The sequence below is a fragment of the Equus caballus genome, chromosome 14, assembly GCF_041296265.1.
Source record: "Equus caballus isolate H_3958 breed thoroughbred chromosome 14, TB-T2T, whole genome shotgun sequence".
Taxonomy (NCBI): domain Eukaryota; kingdom Metazoa; phylum Chordata; class Mammalia; order Perissodactyla; family Equidae; genus Equus; species Equus caballus.
The window spans coordinates 109,233,121-109,257,042 of record NC_091697.1 but is presented as its reverse complement, the minus strand read 5'-3'; the positions used below and the strand labels follow the sequence as shown (position 1 = coordinate 109,257,042).

The 23,922-nt window shown below is 48.3% G+C and overlaps 1 protein-coding gene across 20 annotated transcripts in view; it reads left to right on the top strand.

Annotated features, from left to right (window-relative positions):
* OBSCN (obscurin, cytoskeletal calmodulin and titin-interacting RhoGEF) overlaps nucleotides 1-23,922 on the top strand; it is a 153,988-nt gene that overhangs the window by 39,829 nt on the left and 90,237 nt on the right. For 15 of the 20 annotated variants that reach the window (XR_002799903.2, XM_070233569.1, XM_070233574.1 and 12 more), the window contains exons 14-23: nucleotides 113-388; nucleotides 3,994-4,269; nucleotides 7,465-7,740; nucleotides 10,467-10,742; nucleotides 14,122-14,397; nucleotides 18,021-18,296; nucleotides 20,957-21,232; nucleotides 22,515-22,799; nucleotides 22,942-23,208; nucleotides 23,352-23,621. Coding sequence is in view for 19 of the 20 variants with exons in the window: in XM_070233569.1 (XP_070089670.1) it covers nucleotides 113-388; nucleotides 3,994-4,269; nucleotides 7,465-7,740; nucleotides 10,467-10,742; nucleotides 14,122-14,397; nucleotides 18,021-18,296; nucleotides 20,957-21,232; nucleotides 22,515-22,799; nucleotides 22,942-23,208; nucleotides 23,352-23,621 (2,754 nt within the window). In the remaining variant the exon portion in view is untranslated. The remainder of the gene's footprint in view (nucleotides 1-112; nucleotides 389-3,993; nucleotides 4,270-7,464; nucleotides 7,741-10,466; nucleotides 10,743-14,121; nucleotides 14,398-18,020; nucleotides 18,297-20,956; nucleotides 21,233-22,514; nucleotides 22,800-22,941; nucleotides 23,209-23,351; nucleotides 23,622-23,922) is intronic. The other 5 variants (XM_023618290.2, XM_023618286.2, XM_070233570.1 and 2 more) reach the window with 5 other exon arrangements.

The window sequence follows — 23,922 nt, the reverse complement described above, 5'->3', positions numbered from 1 at the left end:
GGCTCCTGTGCAAGGTGTGAAGAAAGGATGGTCTTTTCATAAACGGTACTTTGAACATTTAACCATATGTTTTAGATGGTGTCTCTGACCCCGTATCCCTCTGTGTCCCCAGAGCCCTCGGTGGTGTTTGCCAAGGAGCAGCCGGCCCACAGGGATGTGCAGGCTGAGGCGGGGACCAGTGCCACTCTGAGCTGCGAGGTGGCCCAGGCCCAGACAGAGGTGACGTGGTTCAAGGACGGGAAGAAGCTGAGTGTGAGCTCGAAAGTGCACGTGGAGGCCAAGGGCTGCACCCGGCGGCTGGTGGTGCAGCAGGCGGGGAAGGCGGATGCTGGGGAGTACAGCTGTGAGGCCGGGGGCCAGAAGGTCTCCTTCCGCCTGGATGTCACAGGTCAGTTCTTGGAGGTACTTGGTTAGCCTACTTGGAGGTGATGATGGGCCTTGCTCACAGCCTAGACGATCCTGGTGTTCTTTGCATTAGACGTGTTCTCTTAATGTCTCCCATCCTTTCATCTTCCATCATACCCATTTTGGGCTGAGAGATGCTGGGCTGGAAGGGTACATGGAAAGGAGAGGGCCGTTCCTGCAAACCTGGAGGGGCAGCTCCATGCAGTAATGCTCTATCACCTGCCTGGAACCTTCCTGTCGGTCCTGGTGTCCCAGGCTCTGGCTCTACCTGGAGCTTGGGTCCGAGGTAGACCAGTTGTCTCTCACCTGGGATGTGTAACTTCCTCGCATTGTTTGTTCTGACGACTCCACGTGCCCTCACTAGCACCTCATGCCAGCTCTTATCAGCAGGAGATATTCCAGTTTCACGGACCCTGGGTTAGTGGAATTTTGGCTACACCATCATACTTGAATCTATGTCAAGAGTGAACATTGGATTATCAAATCTGAGGTGTCTTCCTTCTGTTCCTCTGTGTAACGAGATGTAGATACATGTTTTGTTGTAATGTCCGTGCAAATGGAGGAGAGAGGTGATATGTAGGGTCATTCTGTCAAAGTGAATATCATTTTGCCCTTGTCTTCAATTTGGATGTTCAGTGTCAGAATTCCCCTTGGAGTTACGTTTGTGAAGTTAGGAATGGAAAGGAAGTCACTTCTGCCACATCAGCGTGCTTTGCTGTGAGGAGCAGCCTCTGACTGGTAGAGAGAGCAGTATTGATTTCATAGCGTTTTCTAATGGTGAGTGCGTACTTTGCCTCCTTACCTGGTACATAGAGAAATCTAAGAAATTAAATTATTTTCCTCTTGTTAAGAGAGTCTTGATGCCAAATAGGGGTGGCTGCCATCCCACATTGACTTCTAGGTGCCAACACATAACAGTTGGGTATCACATCAGTATATAATGGTTTGTGGTGGGTCTAGATACCAAAAATCCACCTATATGTCTTTGTGAAATGTTAGTTTAAGAGAGTATGACAAAATATTTTATGGTAATAAATTCAAAAAGTTGTGACAGTTTGTCTAATTCCTCATAAACTATATGAAAATCAACACAAGAAGATATAGGAAGCTTGAATAGTCCTATGACTTTTAAATAAATGGGACCAATAATAAAAAATCTTCTAAGCCCAGTAGTTCTCTGGTAAACTCTAATAAACATTCTAGGGCACAGTTTTTTCATGCTTGTGGAGATTGTTGTGGAGAACAGAAAAAGGAGATATGCTCTGCACGTCGTTTAATGTAGATAATGTGACATCGACATCAAAATCTGACAAGAGAAGTAGGAAGAATTAAATTACAGACCAATCTGTGATGGATATCAAGGACAAAATCATAAGTAAAATTAGCAAAATGAATTCAACAATATATCAAGAGGACATACACTATGAGGAAAGTCCTTGCCCAGGATTGCAAGTTTGGTTTAACATTAGGAACATTAGATCAATATAAAACTTGACATTAACAGATTGAGTGAAAACTCATGTGATTTCTCAACTAATACAGAATAAGATTATTTGATTACAATTTAACGTCATAAATTCAGAAAAATTGTTTGATAAAAATTAACATCAATTCATGCTGTAAAATTCTTAACAAACAATAGAAAAGTGTTCTTCCTTAATTTGAAAATGGTGCTGCAAAAACATGAATCATGTCATGCTTAAAGTGAACCTTGAAAGCTTTGACGTCAGGGACAAGACACGGGGAAGCTGCCCTCACCACTTCTGTCCAACACTGTATTGTAGAGTAAGGAGGAAACTAAAATAAAAGGCATAAAATTTGGAAAAAATAAAAGTGGAGTTCACTAATGATGTGAACATCAATTCAGAAAATCTGAAAGATAAATTATTATGGTATGATTGTTGAGAAAGATTACAGTAAGAAAAGAAAAGGGAACACTTCTCTGTCTGTACACTTGAAACAAATACTTGGAAAACAATGTTTTTGGTGAGGAAGGTTGGCCCTGAGCTAACATCTGTTGCCAGTCTTTTTCTATTTCGTACGTGGGATGCTGCCTCAGCAGGGCTTGAATGGTGCATAGATCCATGCCCAGGATCCGAACCTGCGAACCCTGGGCCGTCGAAGGAGAGTGAGTGAACTTAACCACTACGCCACCGGGCTGGACCCTGGAAAATGATATTTTAAAAGAGTTGCAATGGCATTAGAAGAATCATTTTCTACCTGCAAGTCTAATAAAAGATGCTTAGAGGCTCAGTGGGGGACTATCGAACATTTCTGAGAGATAGTCAAGAGATCTAAATAGATGGATAGAAATCCATGGAAGAATCTAAGACATTCACTAACAATCAAAATCAGAACAAATGTTTTTTAGGAGGATTGAAAAATAACAAGCAGATTCCAAAGGCCAAGTTCAGTTAATACACTTTTCTCTTGAATAAAAGCAAAGCGTGAGTTTTTGCTGTAGCAGATGTCAGGAATTATCATAAAGCTGCAGTAATTAAGACAGAGGATCTCGATGTAGGGACAGTCATCAGATTAGAGGAACAGAATAATGAGCTCAGAGACAGATCCTTGCATAAATGGGCTCCCGCCACTCCCCTTTTTACTGCAGTGTCTGTGCAGAAAGTAGAGAAAGGATAGTGTTTTCATAAATAGTGCTTAGACCATTTAACCATATGGAAAAATTAAATTATACTGGTAATTCACACCATACACAAAGTCAACTCCTGGTGTGTTAGAGGCCTCCATGTAGAGGTAAAACCATGAGACCCTCAGATGATGGCATGGATTGTTTAAAGACCTAGGGTGAGAATAGATTTCTTAAAAGGCACGCAAATGCCCTAACCACAATGGAGCAAGCTAGACAGATTTTTCTGTATTAAAACTAAACACTTTGATTCACCAGAAGATACCAGAGGAGAGTGAATATAAGTCCCACAGGTGGGAAATATGTCACAGAATACATGGTTGTCATTGACTAACATTTAAACATATAAAGAGCACCTTAAAATGAGAAGAGAAAAAGAAAGACAGTACTGTTGATAATGGGACAAAAAGATCTGAATAGTGTCACCACAGAAGAGCAAACAGTAATGGCCAACCCAGGAGCTGGAAGAGGCGTTCAGCTTCATTAATCATCAGATAACAGGAACGAAAGTCAGAGGAAGGAAGAGGTGCACCCATCAGGTGCCACAGGCGACAGCACCAAGAGCTTGCAGCCTCAAGTCTCATGAACGGCAAGTGGGAATGCTCGCTGCACAGTTCTGTGGAAAAGACTCCCCGAGACTCCTCGTCCCCAGGAAGTTGAGGACCGCATGTTCCTTCCCAGCAGACTGTGTGCACAGGAGTCTTTCACAGTGTCCTCACCTGGAACAGCCCATATGGATGTGCAGATAAATTGTTAGAACATACACATGAATTGTGTTGCTTGTTGCTGAGAGGGCGGTGGGGCTCCTCCAGGCCACTCAGCTGGTGCAGAGCCTGGAGAAGTTTCCAGCCCTCTGCCTCCCCCATCCAGGCCTTCTTTCCCCAGTGCTGCCTTCCTGACTTAGGTGGTGTCGCTGACCCCGTGTCCCTCTCTGTCCCCAGAGCCCACGGTGGTGTTTGCCAAGGAGCAGCCGGCCCACAGGGAGGTCCAGGCCGAGGCGGGGGCCAGTGCCACTCTGAGCTGCGAGGTGGCCCAGGCCCAGACGGAGGTGACATGGTTCAAGGACGGGAAGAAGCTGAGCGCGAGCAAGAAAATGCACGTGGAGGCCAAGGGCTGCACCCGGCGGCTGGTGGTGCAGCAGGCAGGGAAGGCGGATGCTGGGGAGTACAGCTGTGAGGCCAGGGGCCAGAAGGTCTCCTTCCGCCTAGGCGTCACAGGTCAGTTCTCAGAGGTACTAAGTTAACCTATCTGGAGTTGATGGTGGGCCTGACATACAGCCCAGATGACCCTGGTGTTCTTTCCATTAGACTTCATCTCTTGATGTCTCCCATCCTCCCCCCTCCCATTTTCACAACCAAGATTGGGCCAAGGGAACATGGACGGAGGGCGTGTACGAAGGGAGAGGCTGTTGTGTACCAAGCATTGCGTTTCCATGTCGTGGTGCTTAGTCACATTTTCCCAGCACCTGCTCAGAACCCTCTGGTGGTCTTCGTGTCCAGGAGTCTGGCTCTACCTGATGCATGGGACTGAGGCAGACCAGATGTCTCTCTCCTGGGTTGTTCTGGCAGATCACACCTACCCTCACCCAGCACACATGAGGGGTCCTGCTAGCCAGAGATGCTTGAAGGCATTCAACCAGGACAAAGGGGAATTCCAACCACATAATCAAACCTCAGATTAGCTCAAGACTGAGCTTTGGGTTATCAAAGTTTTAGTGTTCTTGGACACTCTTCCTTGTTTTCACGTGCATGGAGAAGTTCTGTCTGCACCCATGTGTAACAAAATCTAGATCCACATTTTGTTTCAATGTCTGTGCAAAATACACAAAGAGCAGAGGATTACAAGTTGATCGATTCCTAGAAAACTATATCAAAACTCACACAAGAAAAAATAGACAAGTTGAACAGTCCTTTAATCTTTTAAATAAACAGAACCATAATAAATAGTCTCTTCACAGCATAATATCTAAGCCCAGTGCTTCTACTGTTAAATTGTACCAAATATTCTGGAAATAAGTTATTCTGCATTTGTCGAGATTCTTCTAGAATATTGAAAAGAGAGATATACCCTTTACTCACTTTATGTAGGTAACATATCAGTACCAAAATCTCACAAAGTAAATATGAAGAATTAACACAGGCCAGCGTCTTGTTGATATCAAGGCTAATATCTTGAACAAAATACTAGCAACCTGAATTCAGCAATTTATTAAGATGATGCTACACCATGACAAAAGTCATATTCCAGGACCGCAAAGCTGGTTTAACATGAGAAATATTAGAAAATCAGTACAAAACTTGACACTAACAAACTGAAAGAAAAAATTATGTGGCTTCCTCCCAAAATGGAGAATAAAAGCATTTGATAAAATATGACATCATAAATCCAGAAGAAATATTTTATAAAATTTAGCATCAACTCCTTCCATAAAATTCTTAACAAAATGTAAATAAAAGGGTTCTTTCTTAATTTAATAATATTTTAATTTAATAATATTTCTTAATTTGATAGTGTAATAATTTAATAATATTTCTTAATTTGATAGTATAGAGAAAATTAGCTGAATCACACTTAAAGTGAAACTTTGAAAGCATTGCCTTTGAGACGGGGAACCAGCCAAGGGAGCGGCTGTCGCCACTGCAGTGCAACCTTGACAGCACAGTTAGGAGGGAAATAAAACAAGTGCAACACTTGGAAATGTCAAAAATAGAACTCACAGATGATATGATTTCCAATTTAGAAAACCCGGAAACAGTAATGATTCAACTTAGTAAGAGAGTTGGGAAGGATTACTGCATACAAAAGTCAACATTCAGAAAGCACTTAAACGTCTACATACCAGAAACAAGAAGCTGAGAAATCACGTTAAAAGAGTTGCAGGAACATCGGAAGGATGATGTTACCAATTCCAAGTCTAATAAAATAGATTAGAAGCTTCACAGGCAAAAACTATTAAGCATTATTGAGAGACAGAAAAAAGACTTAAATCAATGGATAGAAGTCAGTGGAAGACCCAGAGGTGTTCAGTCCCTGTCAAAACTCAAATAATAGTTGTTTTGGGTGTGAGAATGTTGACAGGTTGATTGCAGAGGCCAGCAGAGCCCAGCCAACAGGCGGAACATGTGGGGACATCTGCTCTATCCGGCGTCAGACAGTGGGTCTCAGTGCAGACAGACAGCAGCCCAAAGGAGCGGAGGTGGGCTCCAAGTCGGCTCTGTGTGAGACCTGACTGCCTCCCTTCCTGTTACCCTGGAGCTGGCATGAGCTGTGGAGAAAGGAGCATCTTCTCATAAATGGTCCTAAGACCATTAGCCATATGGAAAAATAAAGTGAAATTTGACAGCTACCTCACACCACACAAAAATCACCTCCAGGAGGCCAGCCCCATGGTGGATTGGTGGAGTGCAGTGCACTCCGCTTCAGCAGCCGGGGTTTGCAGGTCCAGATCCCAAGCACGGGCCTCCACCACTTGTCATCCATGCTGTGGCAGTGACCCACATATAAAGTAGAGGATTATTGGCACAGATGTTAGCTCAGGGAAAATCTTCCTCAGGAAAAAAAACTCCAAGGGAGTTGGAGACTTCAGCGTGAGGGGTAAAACAAACTTTTATCAGACAATGTGGATTATTCAATGACCTCAGGGTAATGAAAGATTTCTTACACAGAACACTAATATGCAAACCACAAAGGACAAAGTGATATATTTGCCTATAGCAAAACTAATAACTTTATTTCACCAGAAAACCTTTCCTCATGAAGGAGTGAAAGGCAGGGCACAAATGGGGAGGATAATGACAGACACACCCGTCAGCACCCAGCTTTAATGACTTAAAGAGCTTCTCAAGGAAGGCGACCAGTAAGTCAGTGCTGTTGAAAGTCGGGCAAAAGCCTTGGATAGTGATGCCACAGAAGAACAAACACCAATGACCAAACCATTGAAAAGGTGCTCCCCTTTGTGCGTCATGGGGACCCACTGGAGGCAGCCCTGGGAGGGGTCGGGCTTCACTCCCACCAGGCTGCCATCAGCCGAGACACTGAGGGAGGCGAGAGGGTGCAGCTACAGGACCTCGCCCGCAATGCAGTGAGAACGCTCGCTGCACAGCCGCATGGAGAAGACCCTGCGTCCCCTAGGAGGTTGGGCTGTGCCTGCCTCACGACCCCAGATCCCACGAGCACAGAGGTCCTTCACAGCCTCCCCACCTGGAACAGCCTCATGGAGCCATGCTGGGATGCACAGATAAATTGTGTCTCTTGTTGCTGAGAGGGTGGTGGGGCTCCTCCAGGCCACTCAGCTGGTGCAGAGCCTGGAGAAGTTTCCAGCCCTCTGCCTCCCCCATCCAGGCCTTCTTTCCCCAGTGCTGCCTTCCTGACTTAGGTGGTGTCGCTGACCCCGTGTCCCTCTCTGTCCCCAGAGCCCACGGTGGTGTTTGCCAAGGAGCAGCCGGCCCACAGGGAGGTCCAGGCCGAGGCGGGGGCCAGCGCCACACTGAGCTGCGAGGTGGCCCAGGCCCAGACGGAGGTGACGTGGTTCAAGGACGGGAAGAAGCTGAGTGCGAGCAAGAAAGTGCACGTGGAGGCCAAGGGCTGCACCCGGCGGCTGGTGGTGCAGCAGGCGGGGAAGGCGGACGCCGGGGAGTACAGCTGTGAGGCCGGGGGCCAGAAGGTCTCCTTCCACCTGGGCGTCACAGGTCAGTTCTTGGGGATGGGGGGGCTGGGGGGCGGAGTGCCAGCTGCAGCTGTCAGAGGAGATTATGAGATTGACTAATAGACCCAGTGGACCCAGCGCTCTTCCCTATAGGTTTCATCTCTTCCGGTCTCCTATCCTTCCACTTCCTTGTCTCATGCCCATGGCTGAGCCGAGGGAGTTTGGATGGAAGGGTGTGTATGGAAGGGTTAGGGTAATTCTTGTACACCTTGAGTGGTGTTTCCATATAGTAATGCTTAATCACGTGTTTACAGCAGCCTTAAGATGCCACCAGCAGATTCTTCCTGGTGGTCCCTGGTGTCCAGGACTCTGGCTCCACCTGGTGCTCGAGGTTCGAGGTAGACCAGGTGTCTCTGACCTGGGAATATGTGACTATCCTTCTGTGGAATGTTCTGGCAGTTCTCACATCCCTCACCTTGCACCATGTGGGGGTTCTTGCTAGTGAGTGTGATTTTTAAATTTAGAAATTTAGAAACCGGTAAATAGCTTATACTGCAGCACCACACTTTGTTAAAGATGAATTCCTGAAGTAGAAGCAGCCACTGTCTCATAACACAGTATTTATTTTATAGAATTTCCCTGATGGTTACTGTGTGTGCCTCCCTGGCTGGTTCACAGAGAAGTCTGAGGACTAGATTTATTTTTCTTTCATTAAGAGACTGTTAATGTCAAATAACAGGGGCTGCGATCCTACCCTGACCTCTGGGTGCCAACACATAATTGTTTGGTGTGATTTCAGTATATAATGGGTTGCGAGTGTGCACAGATACCAAAAACAGCATTCTGTATCTTTGTCTGACATTATTTTAAGAGAATATGGCAAATTAATAATCAATTTGATTGGCAAAATCTGGTAATCAATTGGAGAAGTTTTGACAATTTGGCCAGTTCCTGGACAACTATATCAAAAGTGACACAGGAAGAGTCAGACAACTCCAACAGTCCTATAACCTTCTAAATAAATGGAACCACAAGAAATAATCTTCTCAGAGAGAAAGATCTAAGCCCAGTGGCTCTACTGGTAAATTACATGAAATATTCTGAAAAGAAATTACTCCATGTTCATGGAGATTCTTCTGGAGAATAGGAGATGCATTCTCCAAATGGTTCTCTGTAGTTAACATAATATGGTTACCAAAACATGACAAGGGAGAGACAAGAATTAAAATTACAGGTTAATCTAGTATAGATATCAAGGCAAAATCTTAGACAAAATATTAGCAAACTGAATTCAGCAATGTATGGAGAAGATACACACTGTGATGGAGGTTGTGGTCCCGGATCATGCAAGGCTGGTTTAGCTCTGGAAACCTAAGCAGATCAATATAAATCACGACATTAATGGGTTGAATGAAAAAACTGATGTGATTATCACAATAAATGCAGAATAAAACTTTGATAAAATATAGCAGTGTAAATCCAGAAGTAAAGTTTAATAAAATTTAGCATCAATTCATGCCGTAAAATTCTTAACAAACTAGAAATAAAAGTGTCCTTCTTTCATTGGATTAACGGTTCTGCAGAAAACACCAGGTAGCTGCACACTGAACATGCACCTGAGAGCTTTGCCTTTGGGACGAGAGCAGCAGAGGAGGCTGCCGTCACCCCCTCTGCCCACCACTGTACAGCAGAGTGAGGAGGAAAATAAAATAAAAGCTATAAAACTTGGAAAAAGCATAAGTGGAATGCACAGGTTATATGACTATCAAGTCAGAAAACTTAAACGATTATAGTTAGTACAAGATTGAAAAAGATTACCATGTAAAAAAATCAATATGCAGAAAGCACTTCTATTTCCATATGGCAGTGGAGAAGGATGGTCTTTTCATAAATAATGCTTTCAACACTTAATCATATAAAAAATTGCATAGGTAACTCGCACTCCACTCAAAATTGAACTCCAGGTGGGTGAGAGACCACAGTGGGAGGGTAAAACTATAAAACCCTCAGATGATGAAATAGATTATTCAGTGACTTCAGAGTAAGGAAAGATTTCTTAAATAGAACAATTTCCCATATTTGACTATGTTAAAACTAAAACTTTAATTCATCCAAAGATGCCACAGAAGTGAAAAGGAAGATTGTACAGATGGATAAGATACTTAGAAAATACTTAATTGTCAATCTCTAGCGCTTAAACATATAAAGAGATCCTGAAAATGAATAAGGAGGAGACAGTGCTATTAAAAGTTGGGCAAAAGACTGAACAGGACACCACAGAAGAGGAAACGGTAATGGCCAAAGGATCGAAGTTGCTCCCCTTTGTGTGTCATCGGGACCCACTGGAGGCAGCCCTGGGAAGTCTGGCTTCACTCCCACCAGGCTGCCGTCAGCCGAGACACTGAGGGAGGCGAGAGCGTGGAGCCACAGGACCTCGCCTGCACTGCACTGAGAACGCTCGCTGCATGGAGAAGACCCTGCGTCCCCTAGGAGGTTGGGCTGTGCCTACCTCACGACCCCAGATCCCATGTGCACCGGGGTCTTTCACAGCCTCCCCACCTGGAACAGCCTCATGGAACCATGCTGGGATGCGCAGATAAATTGTCGTTTGTTGCTGAGAGGGCAGTGGGGCTTCCCCAGGCCACTCAGCTGGTGCAGAGCCTGGAGAAGTTTCTAGCCCTCTGCCTCCCCCATCCAGGCCTTCTTTCCCCAGTGCTGCCTTCCTGATGTGGGTGGTGTCTCTGACCCCGTGTCCCTCTCTGTCCCCAGAGCCCACAGTGGTGTTTGCCAAGGAGCAGCCAGCCCTCAAGGAGGTGCAGGCCGAGGCGGGGGCCAGCGCCACACTGAGCTGTGAGGTGGCCCAGGCCCAGACGGAGGTGACGTGGTTCAAGGACGGGAAGAAGCTGAGTGCGAGCTCGAAAGTGCACGTGGAGGCCAAGGGCTGCACCCGGCGGCTGGTGGTGCAGCAGGCGGGGAAGGCGGACGCCGGGGAGTACAGCTGTGAGGCCGGGGGCCAGAAGGTCTCCTTCCGCCTGGGCGTCACAGGTCAGTTCTTGGGGCGGTAAACTAGTCTTTTGTGGAGGTGACGGGACCAATTCAGAGCCTAGATCATCCCTAGTGTTCTCTCCATCACTCACAGCTCCGATCCTGCTTCCTGCCTACTTTTCCTCCCACAGCTGGGCTAGGGCAGCTAGACTGGATGGTGTGAAGGAAGGATAGGCCCGTCCGTCCTTCTCTAGTGTGTTTAGCACAGCGGGGCTCAGCCTGGTGTCCCCAGCACCTGCCTGGTGTTCTTTGTTGTCCGAGACTCTGCGTAACTTGGCTCTTGGGTCTGAAGGAGACCAGACGACTCTCCCGTGGGACGAGTCTATTTCCTCCTCCTGGATGGTCTGACAGCTGCCAGGTTCGTCCCCTAGAACCACATGCAGGTTCTCACTTGCGAGATGTTGGATCCCACTGACCAAGGATCAGGAGGAGTTTCAGCTCCCCAGCCAGCAGTATCGCGGACTGCACTTCGAGTATCGAAGGCCCCTCCTCGCACCTGCGTGGAGAAGCTCTCTCTTCGTCTGTGTGGCAGCATCTAGACCCTGCCTCGCTACAGTGTCTGCAAGGTGCACATGGAGCCGACATTGGCGGACATGCGCCTGTGGTCTGCGCGTCCGAGGTTGCGATGTTCCTTTAAAAGCGAAGCTTGTTTCCCTTTTGTCTTCAGTTAGAATGTCCTCTGTCAGAATTCCCCTTGGAGTCTGGTATATCAACTTAGAAATGGAGAGGAGCAAGGAGCTTGTGCTCCCTCGGCATGCGTTGCTGGAGATGCGTTCCCGTGGCCGCGGCCTGACCCGTAGAGCAGTGTGGGTTTCCCAGCATTTCCTGGGGTGAGGTTGTGGCTCTGCCTCCCGGGCTGGCTCGCAGAGAAGGCTGGGAAACAAGTGTATTTTTTGTTGTTGTTAAGTGTTTTAACATTAAATATTAGGGGGAACTGCGATCCCACGTTTGACTCCTTGGTGCCACCGCAAAACAGTGTGGTGTTGTACGTACTCAGTGGTTTGTGGGTGTGTATAGATACTAAGACCTGCTGTGTGTCTTTGGGAAACATAATTTAAAGAGAACATGACAAATTATTTTATGGTAAAAATGTGAAAGTTGTAACAATTTGGCTAATTCCTAGAAAGCTGTATCAAAACTGACACAAAGGGAAACAGAAAACTCAAACAGTCGTATAATCTTTAAAGAAACAGAACCAGTAATAAAAAAAAGTGCTTTTATAGAGAAAGGCCCACGCCCAGTGGCCCTCCTGGTAAATTACTCCATGTTCATGGAGATTCTTGTAGGCAATAGAAAAAGGAGATGCACTCTCCAACCCACTTTATGAAGTTAGCATACTATCAATACCAAAATCTTACAAGGAAAATATGCAGAAGTAAAATCGCAGGCAATCCCTTATGAACGTCAAGGGCAGGATCCTAAACAAGAAATTAGGCAAATAAGTTGTGATATGTGAACAGGACAATACACTGTGAAGGAAGTTGTAGGCCGAGATTGTATGGTTGTTTTAACATTGGAAATATTAGAAAGTCAAAATTAGGCTTGATATTAACATATTGAAACAGGAAAATGTGATTATCTCAATAAGTGCAGGATTAAAATATTTGATAAATTTAACGTATATCCTGAAAAAATATTTGGTAAAATTTAGCATCATTTCATGATATAAAATTCTTAGTGGACTGCAAATATAGGAGTTCTTCCTCAATTTTGAAAATGGCGCTATAGAAAAGACCAGCTAACATCATACGTAAAGGGAAAGATTTGCATTTGGGTTGGCTTCCTGTCACCGCTTGTCTCTAACATCGTACAACGAGGAAGGAGGAAAATAAGATAAAGGTGTAAAACTAAAAAAAGAAACTAAAGTGATATTTACTGATAATACAGTTATCAATTTCAGAGAATACAAAGATTAACACTAATTAGAGCATTGAGAAAGATTACCACATAAAAAATCAATCTACAGAAGGCACTTCTGCATCTATATCCTAGCAACAAACACTTCGAAAATGAAGTTTTGAAGCTTTACCATAGCTTCAAAAGTATCATTTTTCTATTTGCAAGTCTAATAAATGATGTTTAAGGGCTCAGTGGGTTAAGTTATGAAAGGTTTTTGAGAAGTAGTAAGGAAGATTAAAGAAATAAATAGAAACCGTGGTAGACTCAGATGTTCATTCCTAGTCAGAATCTGAACAAATGTTCCTTTGAGGGCAGTGAAAACTGACGAGCTGATTCCAAAGGCCAAGTAATGTGTGGGAGGTGAGCAGAGTGAGAGCGCTGGCTGTGCCGGGTGTCGGGACGCACTGCGGAGCTGCAGTAATTGAGACGACGTGGCCTGAATTCGTGGACAGACCAGAGGAAGGGAATTAGCCTCAGAAACAGCTCTGTGCACAACTGGACTGCCCCCTCGCCTTTTTGTTTGTTTTACCACGCTGCTAGTGTGAGGTGCAGAGAAAGGATGGTCTGTTCATAAATGGTGCTCAGATCATTAACCATAGGGGAAAAAATAAAATTAGACGTCCCTGGCACACCACACACAAACATCGACTCCGGGTGGGTAGGGACCTCAGTGTGAGAGGCAGGACAAGGTCAAAGCAGGCAACGTGGATCATTTAATGACTCGACATAAGGAAAGGTTCGTAAACAGAACAGAAGTGCACTAGTCACACAGGACAAAGTGATGTATTTGTTTAGATTAAGAACTTTATTGGATCAGAAGATATCATGAAAGATTGAAAAGGCAAGACATAGAGACGGGAAGATTTTTACAACATGCACAACTGTCAGTGCTTTAGCATTTAAGTAAGTAAATAGCTCCTAAAAATGAATATGAAAAGAGAAGTAGTGCTATTGAAAATGGGTAAATCTCGAATAGTGACAGACAGCTAACGCTAATGACCAAACCATTGAAAAGGTGCTCCCCTTTCTGCGTGATCGGGACCCACTGGAGGCAGCCCTGGGAGGTTGGGCTTCACTCCCACCAGGCTGGCATCAGCCGAGACACTGAGGGAGGCAAGAGTGTGGAGCTGCAGGAACTCACCTGCACTGCAGTGAGAACGCTCGCTGCACAGCTGCATGGAGAAGACCCTGCGTCCCCTAGGAGGTTGGGCTGTGCCTGCCTCATGACCCTAGATCCCATGAGCACAGAGGTCCTTCACAGCATCCCCACCTGGAACAGCCAGGCGGAGCCATGCTGGGATGCACAGATAAATTGTGTCACTTGTTGCCGAGAGGGTGGTGGGGCTTCCCCAGGCCACTCAGCTGGTGCAGAGCCTGGAGAAGTTTCCAGCCCTCTGCCTCCCCCATCCAGGCCTTTTTTCTCCAGTGCTGCCTTCGTGATTTAAGTGGTGTCTCTGACCCCATGTCCCTCTGTCCCCAGAGCCCACAGTAGTGTTTGCCAAGGAGCAGCCAGCCCACAAGGAGGTGCAGGCTGAGGCGGGGGCCAGCGCCACACTGAGCTGTGAGGTGGCCCAGGCCCAGACAGAGGTGACGTGGTTCAAGGACGGGAAGAAGCTGAGTGCGAGCAAGAAAGTGCACGTGGAGGCCACGGGCTGCACCCGGCGGCTGGTGGTGCAGCAGGCGGGGAAGGCGGACGCCGGGGAGTACAGCTGTGAGGCCGGGGGCCAGAAGGTCTCCTTCTGCCTGGGCGTCACAGGTCAGTTCTTTGTGATTCTCAGTCTTGTTTTGGGTCATGACTGGAGTGGGTTCTGGATTCTGGTGCTCTTTCCATTAGACTTCATGTCTTCAAGTCTCCCGTTCTCCCACCTCCTATTTTCATACCCATGACTGGGCCAAGGGAGGCTGGATGGGAAGGTCGTGTGTGGAAGGGAGAGGAGAGCTATTCCTGTGCACCTCGAGTGGTGTTTCTGGGTAACCATGCTTAGTCATGCCTTCTGGGAACTTCGTGGTGTTCCTTGATGTCCAGGACTGTGGCTCTCTTGGGTGCTTGGCTTCTGAAGTAGACTAAGCATCTCGGCCCCAAAACGACTGCTTGTTTTGGGTGTGTTGGTAGCTCCCAGCAGCCCTCTTAGCACCATGTAGGGGTTCTCCTTAATGGGACATTTCAGTTTCTTTGAAGCAAGATAAGGGGAAATTTCAGTCACATAATCATACTTGGAATTATCTCAACTAAACTGTGGATTATCAGTGTTTTAGGATACTCTGTCCTCTTTGCACATGGGTAGAGACGTTATTTGTGCACCTATATGTAGCGAAATCTGGATCCATGTTTTCTTGCAACGTCTGAGCAAAGTAGATGAAGACCGGAGCGTTGCTGGATGTGCATCTGAGACATGCACATGTGAGGTCTGGATTCTCCTGTTAAAGCAAATCTTGTTTCCCTTTTGTCTTCACGAAGACCATTCTGTGTCAGAATTCCCATTGTAGTTTGACTTATGATTTCAGCACTAAAAAGGAATAAGCAGCTTAAACTACACCAGCACGCTTTATTAGAGAAGAGCCCTGTGGTGGCAGCCACTGGCCGGTAAAATGGTATTAACTCCATGGCGTTTCCCAGTGATGAGTGTGTGTCTGTGCCTCCCTGGCTGGTTCATGCAGGGGTCTGAGGACTAAATTTACTTCCCTTTCACTGAGTGGGTCATAGCATCAGAGAGGGGTGAGCTGCAGTACCACGCTGACTTCTGGGTGTCAACAGGTAACAGTTTGGCAGTATATAATGATCTGTTGGTGTGAACAGATACCAGAAGACTATGTATCTTTCTTAACTGTCTTTTAAGAGAATATGACAAGTTATTTTATGGTCATAATTTTGAAAAGTTTTGACAACTTGACCAAATCATAGAGAACTATGAGAAAAAGTGACACAAGAAGAAATAGAAAACTCAAACAGTCCTATAACTTTTAAAAAAAATGGAACCAGTAATAAAAAACATCTTTTCATAGAGAACAAGTTAAGCTCAGTGGCTCTACTGATAACTTATACAAAATATTCTGGAAAGTAACTATTCCATGTTCATGGAGGTTCTTCTAAAAAATAAAACAAAGAGATGCACTGTCTGATTTGATTCATGTAGATAGCATAACATCAATACCAAAATCTGACAAGGAGAGTAGATAGAATTAAAATTACAGGCCAATCTCTTATGGATATCAAGGCAATATCTTTAACAAAATATTGACAAAGTTATCTGAGCAGTGTGTCAAGATGAGAATACTTGATGATAAAAGTCATAGTCCAGGAATGTAATGTTGGTTTAATATTTGAAACAATAGAAAATCAATATAATGCATGATATTAACTTATTGAAAGTGAAAAACAATGTGATTGTCTCAATAAGTGTAGGAAATAAAAGTTTGATAAAGTTTAACATCATAAATACAGAGTAAATGCTTGATGAAATTTAGTGTCAATTCATGCCATAAAATTCTTAACCCACAGTCAATGAACAGACTCTTCCCACCTTGATCAATGGTGCCGCATAATACACCAGCTAACATCACATTTAAAGGGAAACCTTGGAAGTTTTCCCGCGAGGTAGGAAACAAGAGGACCGCCAGCACTTCTGTTCAACATTGGACAGCGTGGAACGGAGGAAAATGAAATAGAACGTGTGAGGGTGGGAAAAACAAAGTGGAACTCACAGATTATCAATTCCAAAATTCCAAAGAGAAAGTGTTAGACTTAGTAGGGGTGTTCAGAAGGACAACTGCATACAAATATCAACATACAGAAACACTTTTTTATTTATATAATAGCAACAAACAGTTGGAAAATGAAAGTTTGAAAGATTTACAATAGCACCAGAAGAATCATGTTTCTAATTCCAAATCTAGTAAAAGGTGCTTAGTGACTCTGTGGGGGAAAATTATTGAATATTTTTGAGAGATGATAAAGAAGCTCAGAATTAATGGATAGAAACCCGTGGAAGAATCTAGGATGTTCAATAATGATCCAAATGCAAACACATGCTCTTTGGGAGGTGGAGGTGCTGAGAACTGACCAGCAGATCCAGCGTGAGCATTTGCTCCACCGAAAGCAAGAATTACCATGAAGCTGCAGTCATGAAGACACTGGGTCTCCGTAAAGGGACAGTGATCCGATCAGAGGAGCAGAGTAGGGCTCAGAGACAGACCCCACCGTCAATGGGCTCCTGCGTCATCCCCGATTTTATTTTTTAATGTCGTGCTTGGGCAAGGAATGGAAAAACAATTTTTGTTTTTCTGGGAAAGACTCACCCTGAGCTAACATCTGTTGCCAACCTTCCTCTTTTTTCTTTTTCCCTCCCCAAAGCCCCAGTACATAGTTGTATGTCCTCATTCTTCTACATGAGCCACCACCACAGCATGGCTATGGACAGACGAGTGGTGTGGTTCAGCACCTGGGAACCAAACCTGGGCCACTGAAGTGGAGTGCACTGAATTTTACCACTAGGCCATCAGGGCTGGCTCAAGGATGGTTTTTTCATAAAAGTCTTTTGGCCGTTTCATCAAATGGAAAAAAAAGTTGACCGATAACTCAAACCACACACAAAGCCAACTCCAGGTGGGTTAGAGACCACAGGGTAAGGGGTCAGGCCATAAAACTGTTCAATGACAACGCAGAAGTGGACAAAACCCACTGACCACTGTGGAGCAAGGACGACATAGCTGGCACATTGTGACTGAACACTGATTCATGAGAGGACAGCATAAAAGACTGAAAGGAGGGTCACCCACATGTGGAATATCAAGTCTGCATATAAACAGAGGTCCTAACAGCGAAACAGGAGACAGACAGTGCTATTAAAGGTTGGGCAAAAGACTGAACACACACCACAGAAGAGCAAATGGTAATGGCCAAAGGATTGAAGAAGATACTCCCCTTTGTGTGTCATCAGGACCCGCAGGGGCAGCCCTGGGAGACCCGGCTTCACTCCCACTGGGCTGCCATCAGCTGAGACATTGAGGGAGGCAAGAGCGTGGAGCCGCAGCACCTCGCCTGCACTGCACTGAGAATGCTCGCTGCACAGCTGCATGGAGAAGACCCTGCGTCCCCTAGGAGGTTGGGCTGTTCCAGCCTCACGACCCCAGATCCCATGTGCACGGGGGTCTTTCACAGCCTCCCCACCTGGAACAGCCTCATGGAACCATGCTAGGATGCACAGATAAATTGTGTCTCTTGTTGCTGAGAGGGCAATGGGGCTTCTCCAGGCCACTCAGCTGGTGCAGAGCCTGGAGAAGTTTCCAGCCCTCTGCCTCCCCCATCCAGGCCTTCTTTCCCCAGTGCTGCCTTCCTAACTTAGGTGGTGTCTCTGACCCCGTGTCCCTCTCTGTCCCCAGAGCCCACGGTGGTGTTTGTCAAGGAGGAGCCGGCCCACAGGGAGGTGCAGGCCGAGGCGGGGGCCAGCGCCACTCTGAGCTGCGAGGTGGCCCAGGCCCAGACGGAGGTGACGTGGTTCAAGGACGGGAAGAAGCTGAGTGCGAGCAAGAAAGTGCACGTGGAGGCCAAGGGCTGCACCCGGCGGCTGGTGGTGCAGGAGGCGGGGAAGGCGGACGCTGGGGAGTACAGCTGTGAGGCCGGGGGCCAGAAGGTCTCCTTCCGCCTGGGCGTCACAGGTCAGTTCTTGAGGAAGGGGGGGGAACTCGCCTTGTGTGGAGGTGATGAAGGACTGGCTTACAGCCCGGACCACTGTGGTCCTCTGTCCATTAAACCTCATCTCTTCACGTATCCCAGTCCCCCTCCCATTTTCTTACTCATGGCTGAGCCCAGGGATCTTGGACTGCAGGGGTGTGTACAGCAGGGAGAGGCCCTTCTTCTCCATCTTAATGGTGTTTCCACGTTGCAATTCCACATCTCTCACTGTTCCCAGAACCTCCTCAGGACCCACCGTTGGTCCTTGGTGTCCAGGACTCTGGCTGCGTCTGGTGCATTGGGCTGAGGTAGAGCAGATGTCCCTCACCTGAGGACGTTCTCCTGGTTCCCATTTGCCTTCACCTGCCCCAGATGAGGGATCTTGCTATCAAGATATGTCTGCATTTCATTCAGCCAGGATAATAGCAAATTTCAGCCACCAGTCATACTGGGATTTATCTCAACACTGAACTTGGGTTCCCAAAGTTCTGGGGGTTCTGGAACACTCTCCCTCCTTGCACATGGCTGGAGAAGCTCTTTCTGCACCATATGGGCCAGAACACAGACACATGTTTCACTGCAGTGTCTGTGCAAAACCAGTGGAGAGCAGAGAATCGGGAGCTGGGCATCCGTGATGCACACGTGTGAGGCTGGAGTTCCGTTTCAGAGCAAATCTTGTTTTCCTTTGTCTTCAGTTAGAAAATCCCAAGTCAGAGTTCCTCTTGAGGTTGGATGTGTAAACTTAGAAGTGGGGAGAAATAAGCAGCTGTGGCACATGGGCACTCTGTTTCTGAGGACTTCCTGAGGTGGCAGCCCCCGCCTGGTAGAGCCGTGTTGATTTCATAGTGTTTCCTAATGGTGAGGGTGGGTTTGTGCCCTCCTGGCTGGTTCACAGAGAAGTCTGTGAACTTGCTGTTTTCTCCTTTCTTAGGAGGGTTTAACTCACGTGAGGGTCGGCTGAGGTCTCACATGAGCTCCTGGGTGCCACCTATAGCTATTTATTGTTGTGTCAGTGTGTAATGTTGTAGGTGTGCATGGATACCAAGAATCCTGCTGTGTATGTTTGACATGCTATTGAGGAGAATCTGACAGTATTCTGTGCAAGAAAATAGGAAAAGTTTGAGACATTGTCCTATTTCTAGAAAACTAAATAAAAACCGACATAAGAAGAAACAGACAAGTCAAATAGTCCTATTGGAGAAATAGAACCAGTGGGAAAAAAATCTTCTCATAGAACAAATTCCAAGCCCAGTGCATTACTGGTAAAGTCTTCCAATAACTTAGAAATTAATTATACCTTGTCCATGGTGAATCTTATATGGAATAGAAAAAGGATATCAACTTTTTAACTCATTTTATGTGGTAGCATAATTTTGATACTAAAATATGACAGGCCAGTAGGAAGAATTCATATTATAAGCAAATCCATTATGGATTTCAAGGCCAATATGGTAAAAAAAAAACAATTAGCAAACTGAATTCAGCAGTATATGAAAAGAATCCTACAGCCTGATAAAATTCAGAATGTACCAGGAATCAAGGCTGGTTCAACATTAGGAACATTAGCAAATCAACGTAAAGCTCGACATTAACAGATTGAAGAAAATCAAGGTGATTACCTCAATACATGCAGAATCAAGTCTTTGATGTAATTTTACATCATAATTTCAGGAGAAATGTTGGATAAAATCTAGCATCAATTCATGCCTTAAAATGCTAACAAAGTATAAGTAAAAGAATTCTTCCTGAGTTTGATAAATGGATTGCAGAAAAGTCGTGCTCACTTCAGAAAGTGAAATGGTGAAGGATTTGCCTTGAGCTGGGGAACAGGACAGGAAAGCCATGTCACCACTTCCATCCCACACTGCACAGCACAAATAAAGGGGAGGAAAATAAACAAAATAACATAAAAAGTATAAATGTTTCAAAAAACAGAAGTAGAATTCACAGCAGATGTGATTTATCCAAAAGAGAAATTGTTAGATCTAGTGAGAGTGTTGAGAGAGATTACCACATTCAAAATCGACATAGAGAAATATATATATGTATATACTATCTATATACTAGCAACAAATGATTGGAAAATGAAAGTTTAAAAGATTTGCAATAACATCAGAGGTATCGTGGTTTTCATTCCAAGTCTAATAAGAGATGTTTAGATGCTGTGTGGGAGGGGATGGTTAGCTATTTTCAAGGGACGGTAAAGAAGAGTGAAATAAATGGATAGACATCCACGGGGGAAACTAAGATGTTCACTAGCAATCCAATCCGAATAAGTGCTTATTTGGCGGGATGGGGTGGGGTGGGGTTGATAATTGACTAGTGGACTGCAAAGGCCATGTGCAGACGGACAGTGTGCCCTTGAAGAGAGCCAGTGTGGGCATTGGGGTCGCAGATCTACAGAGTTCCACAGCTCCATTCACGAAGACGGCAGGGTCTCGATGCAGGATCAGTTGTCAGATAAGGGGCCGGAACAGGGGCCCAGAGGCAGACTCCTGCATGAATGGACCTGCCCTCCTTTGTTTCTACTGTGGCTCCTGTGCAAGGTGTGAAGAAAGGAAAGTCTTTTCATAAACGGTACTTTGAACGTTTAACCATATGCCTTAGATGTTGTCTCTCACCCCATGCCCCTCTCTGTCCCCAGAGCCCACAGTGGTGTTTGCCAAGGAGCAGCTGGTGCATAGCCAAGTGCAGGCTAAGGCGGGGGCCAGCGCCACTCTGAGCTGCGAGGTGGCCCAGGCCCAGACAGAGGTGACGTGGTTCAAGGACGGGAAGAAGCTGAGTGCGAGCAAGAAAGTGCACGTGGAGGCCAAGGGCTGCACCCGGCGGCTGGTGGTGCAGGAGGCGGGGAAGGCGGACGCTGGGGAGTACAGCTGTGAGGCCGGGGGCCAGAAGGTCTCCTTCCGCCTGGATGTCACAGGTGGGCACCAGGCTCTAGCTGGTTGTGGCAGATCAGCACCTGACAAATCCCCCAGATGGGCACCCCTCTGTGAGGCTTGTCCCTGCCTCGTGTGAGCAGTTGTCCTGTTCTCTGTTCTCTACCGATGTGCCCAGCACCCTGTCCACTCCAAGGTCATTTCGTGGAGCTGGGCATCTGCTGGCAAAGTTCCTGGACCTTTCACGCCATCCCCACTTTCCCCAGCATGAAACCTACCGCTGCACCTTGCTTAGCCATCTGCGGGCTGCTCAGGCCTGAGGTCTGTGGAAATGGGGACTGGAGCAGACACTTTTCCCATTTTGATTCCCTCTGGGCAGCTGGAGAGCCCAGCCCTGCTCTGGGGAACCTCACCTAAGGGGCTGCTGGACTTGGGTGCCATTACCTTCAGTGAGGATGAGGTCCCTGTCTCTGGCCTTGGGGCCCTGACTGTCCAGCTGTCCTTAGGCCAGCCCTGTGGGCCAGATGCCCATCATGGCCTGGGCCTGCGCCATGTCCATGTACTGTCTGCACCTGTCCCTCTCCAACCCCCCACCCCCACCCCAGCAGCCGATGACATCGTCAGGCTTCACCATCCTGAGTTGACCGACACTGCCCCTGTCCCCAGCTGTGGCCCTCACCCACCTGTCCCCAACTCTGTAGCCAATATGACTTTTCTAGTTGTTCTCCTGGGTCAGACCTCACAGGGTCCCTCCAGGGCCCACTCCCAGGGCCTTGCTCTCCCCTCTGGGCCTCAGGCTCTGTCCAGCTTGGCTGCTGGAGGCACTGAAGTTTTGCACCTACCAGTTTGCCCTGATGTCCCACCACCCAGGCTGCCCTTGCGTGCCTCCCCTCCTGGCCCTTTTCCCCGAGGCCCTTCTGGAATGCTGGCCCACACTCCAGGCTGCCTGCCACTCTCCCTGCAGTGTTTTCCCAGGGGCCCGTGCTTCCTGGGAGGACAGTGGTCTCGGGCTCTTGGCTCTTGGCTGAGACAGAGCTTGTGGCCCTCAGGCTGTAGTCCCTGGGCTCCGCCTGGCTGTCCTGCACCATCCCCGGAAGCCTGGATGGTGCCATCAGGCGGCGTGTGGCTCTGCTTTGTTTGCTCTCGGGCTGGCTCAGTGGAGAGGCTCCAGCCAAGGGCTGGACAGAGCTGGCCGTTGCAGGCGATGGGAGGTTGGGAGGGTTCTGTCTCAGGTCTTGTCCCACCGAGGGTGGGGTGCGGGGCCCAGGTCGTGGGTGCCAGGGTCCCTGCTCTCATGCTCACTGACCCTCCCCACCCCGCCCCCAGAGCTGGAGCCTGAGCCACCAGCCCTGGAGAGACCCGGCCGCAGGGAGCCTCTGGTGGTCAGGGAACACGAGGACATCGTCCTGACGGCCACGCTGGCCACACCCTCTGTGGCCGCGGTGACGTGGCTCAAGGATGGCGTGGAGATTCGCCGCAGCAAGCGGCACGAGATGGCCAGCCTGGGGGACACCCACACCCTGACCGTGCGCGGTGCGCAGACCATGGACAGCGCCGTCTACAGCTGCCGCGTGGGCGCGGAGGCGCAGGACTTCCCAGTGCAGGTGGAAGGTCAGCGGGGCAGGGGGCAGTCCTCTGGGAACCCCGTGTCTGTGGCGTCCCAGAGCGGAGCCAGGCTGGGACTCAGGGCGCGCGACCGGGCAGCGCAGAGTAGCCTGCGCCTCGCCCGGCTGACGTCCCTTCCCTCCCGCAGAGGTGGCCACCAAGTTCTGCCGGCCCCTGGAGCCCGTGCGCGGGGATCTGGGCGGCACGGTGACGCTGGCCTGCGAGCTGAGCCCGGCGCAGGCCGAGGTGGTGTGGCGGTGCGGGAGCACGGAGCTCCGGGCCGGCAAGCGCTTCCAGATGGCGGCCGCGGGGTCCCGGCGCTCGCTCACGGTGTCGGGCCTGCGGGCGGAGGACGCTGGAGAGTACGTGTGCGAGAGCCGCGACGACCGCACCAGCGCGCGGCTCACCGTCAGCGGTACGCGGCCGCCGGGCGGGCGGGCTGGGGCGCGGGGCCGGACGTTCCGAGCGGCTTCCTGGAGGAGGCGTCCTTCTGCGGCGTCTGCAGGGTGGGACCTCCGCTCCTCCTGCTCACGTCTCAAGCGGAGCTTCTGTCCACAGTGCCCCGCGAGGTCAAGTTCACGTCCGGGTTGAGCGCCGTGGTTGCGGAGGAGGGCCGCGAGGCCACCTTCCAGTGCGTGGTGACCCCCGCGGACGCGGCGGTCACGTGGTTCCGGGACGGCACGCAACTGCAGCCTAGTGAGAAGGTTGTCATATCACAGAGCGGCGGCAGCCACAGCCTGACCATCTCGGGCCTGGTCCTGCAGGATGCCGGCCAGATCACCGCCGAGGCTGAGGGCGTCACGTCCGCCGCTGCCCTCCGAGTCCGAGGTGCACGCCTGGGGCGCAGGGAGGGCGCCTCCCCCTGGGCTGGTTCCGCGGGCGCATGCGGCTACTGGCCTGCGGCCAGCTAGTCCCGCTGACCTCAGGGGACCCGGGGTTTGTCGGCTGCACAGAGGAGATTTGGGTGAGACCGAGGGACCAGGCACTTGCTCTGAGGAGAGAAAGTAAACTCCTGTACTGCTCACCTGGGCTGGGAGTGGGCAGAGGCTTCTTGGAGGAGGCGTCCCACGCTGAGCCCATGGACAGCAAGGTGGGAGGGAGTGGAGTTGGCAGACAGGGCAAGCAGAGG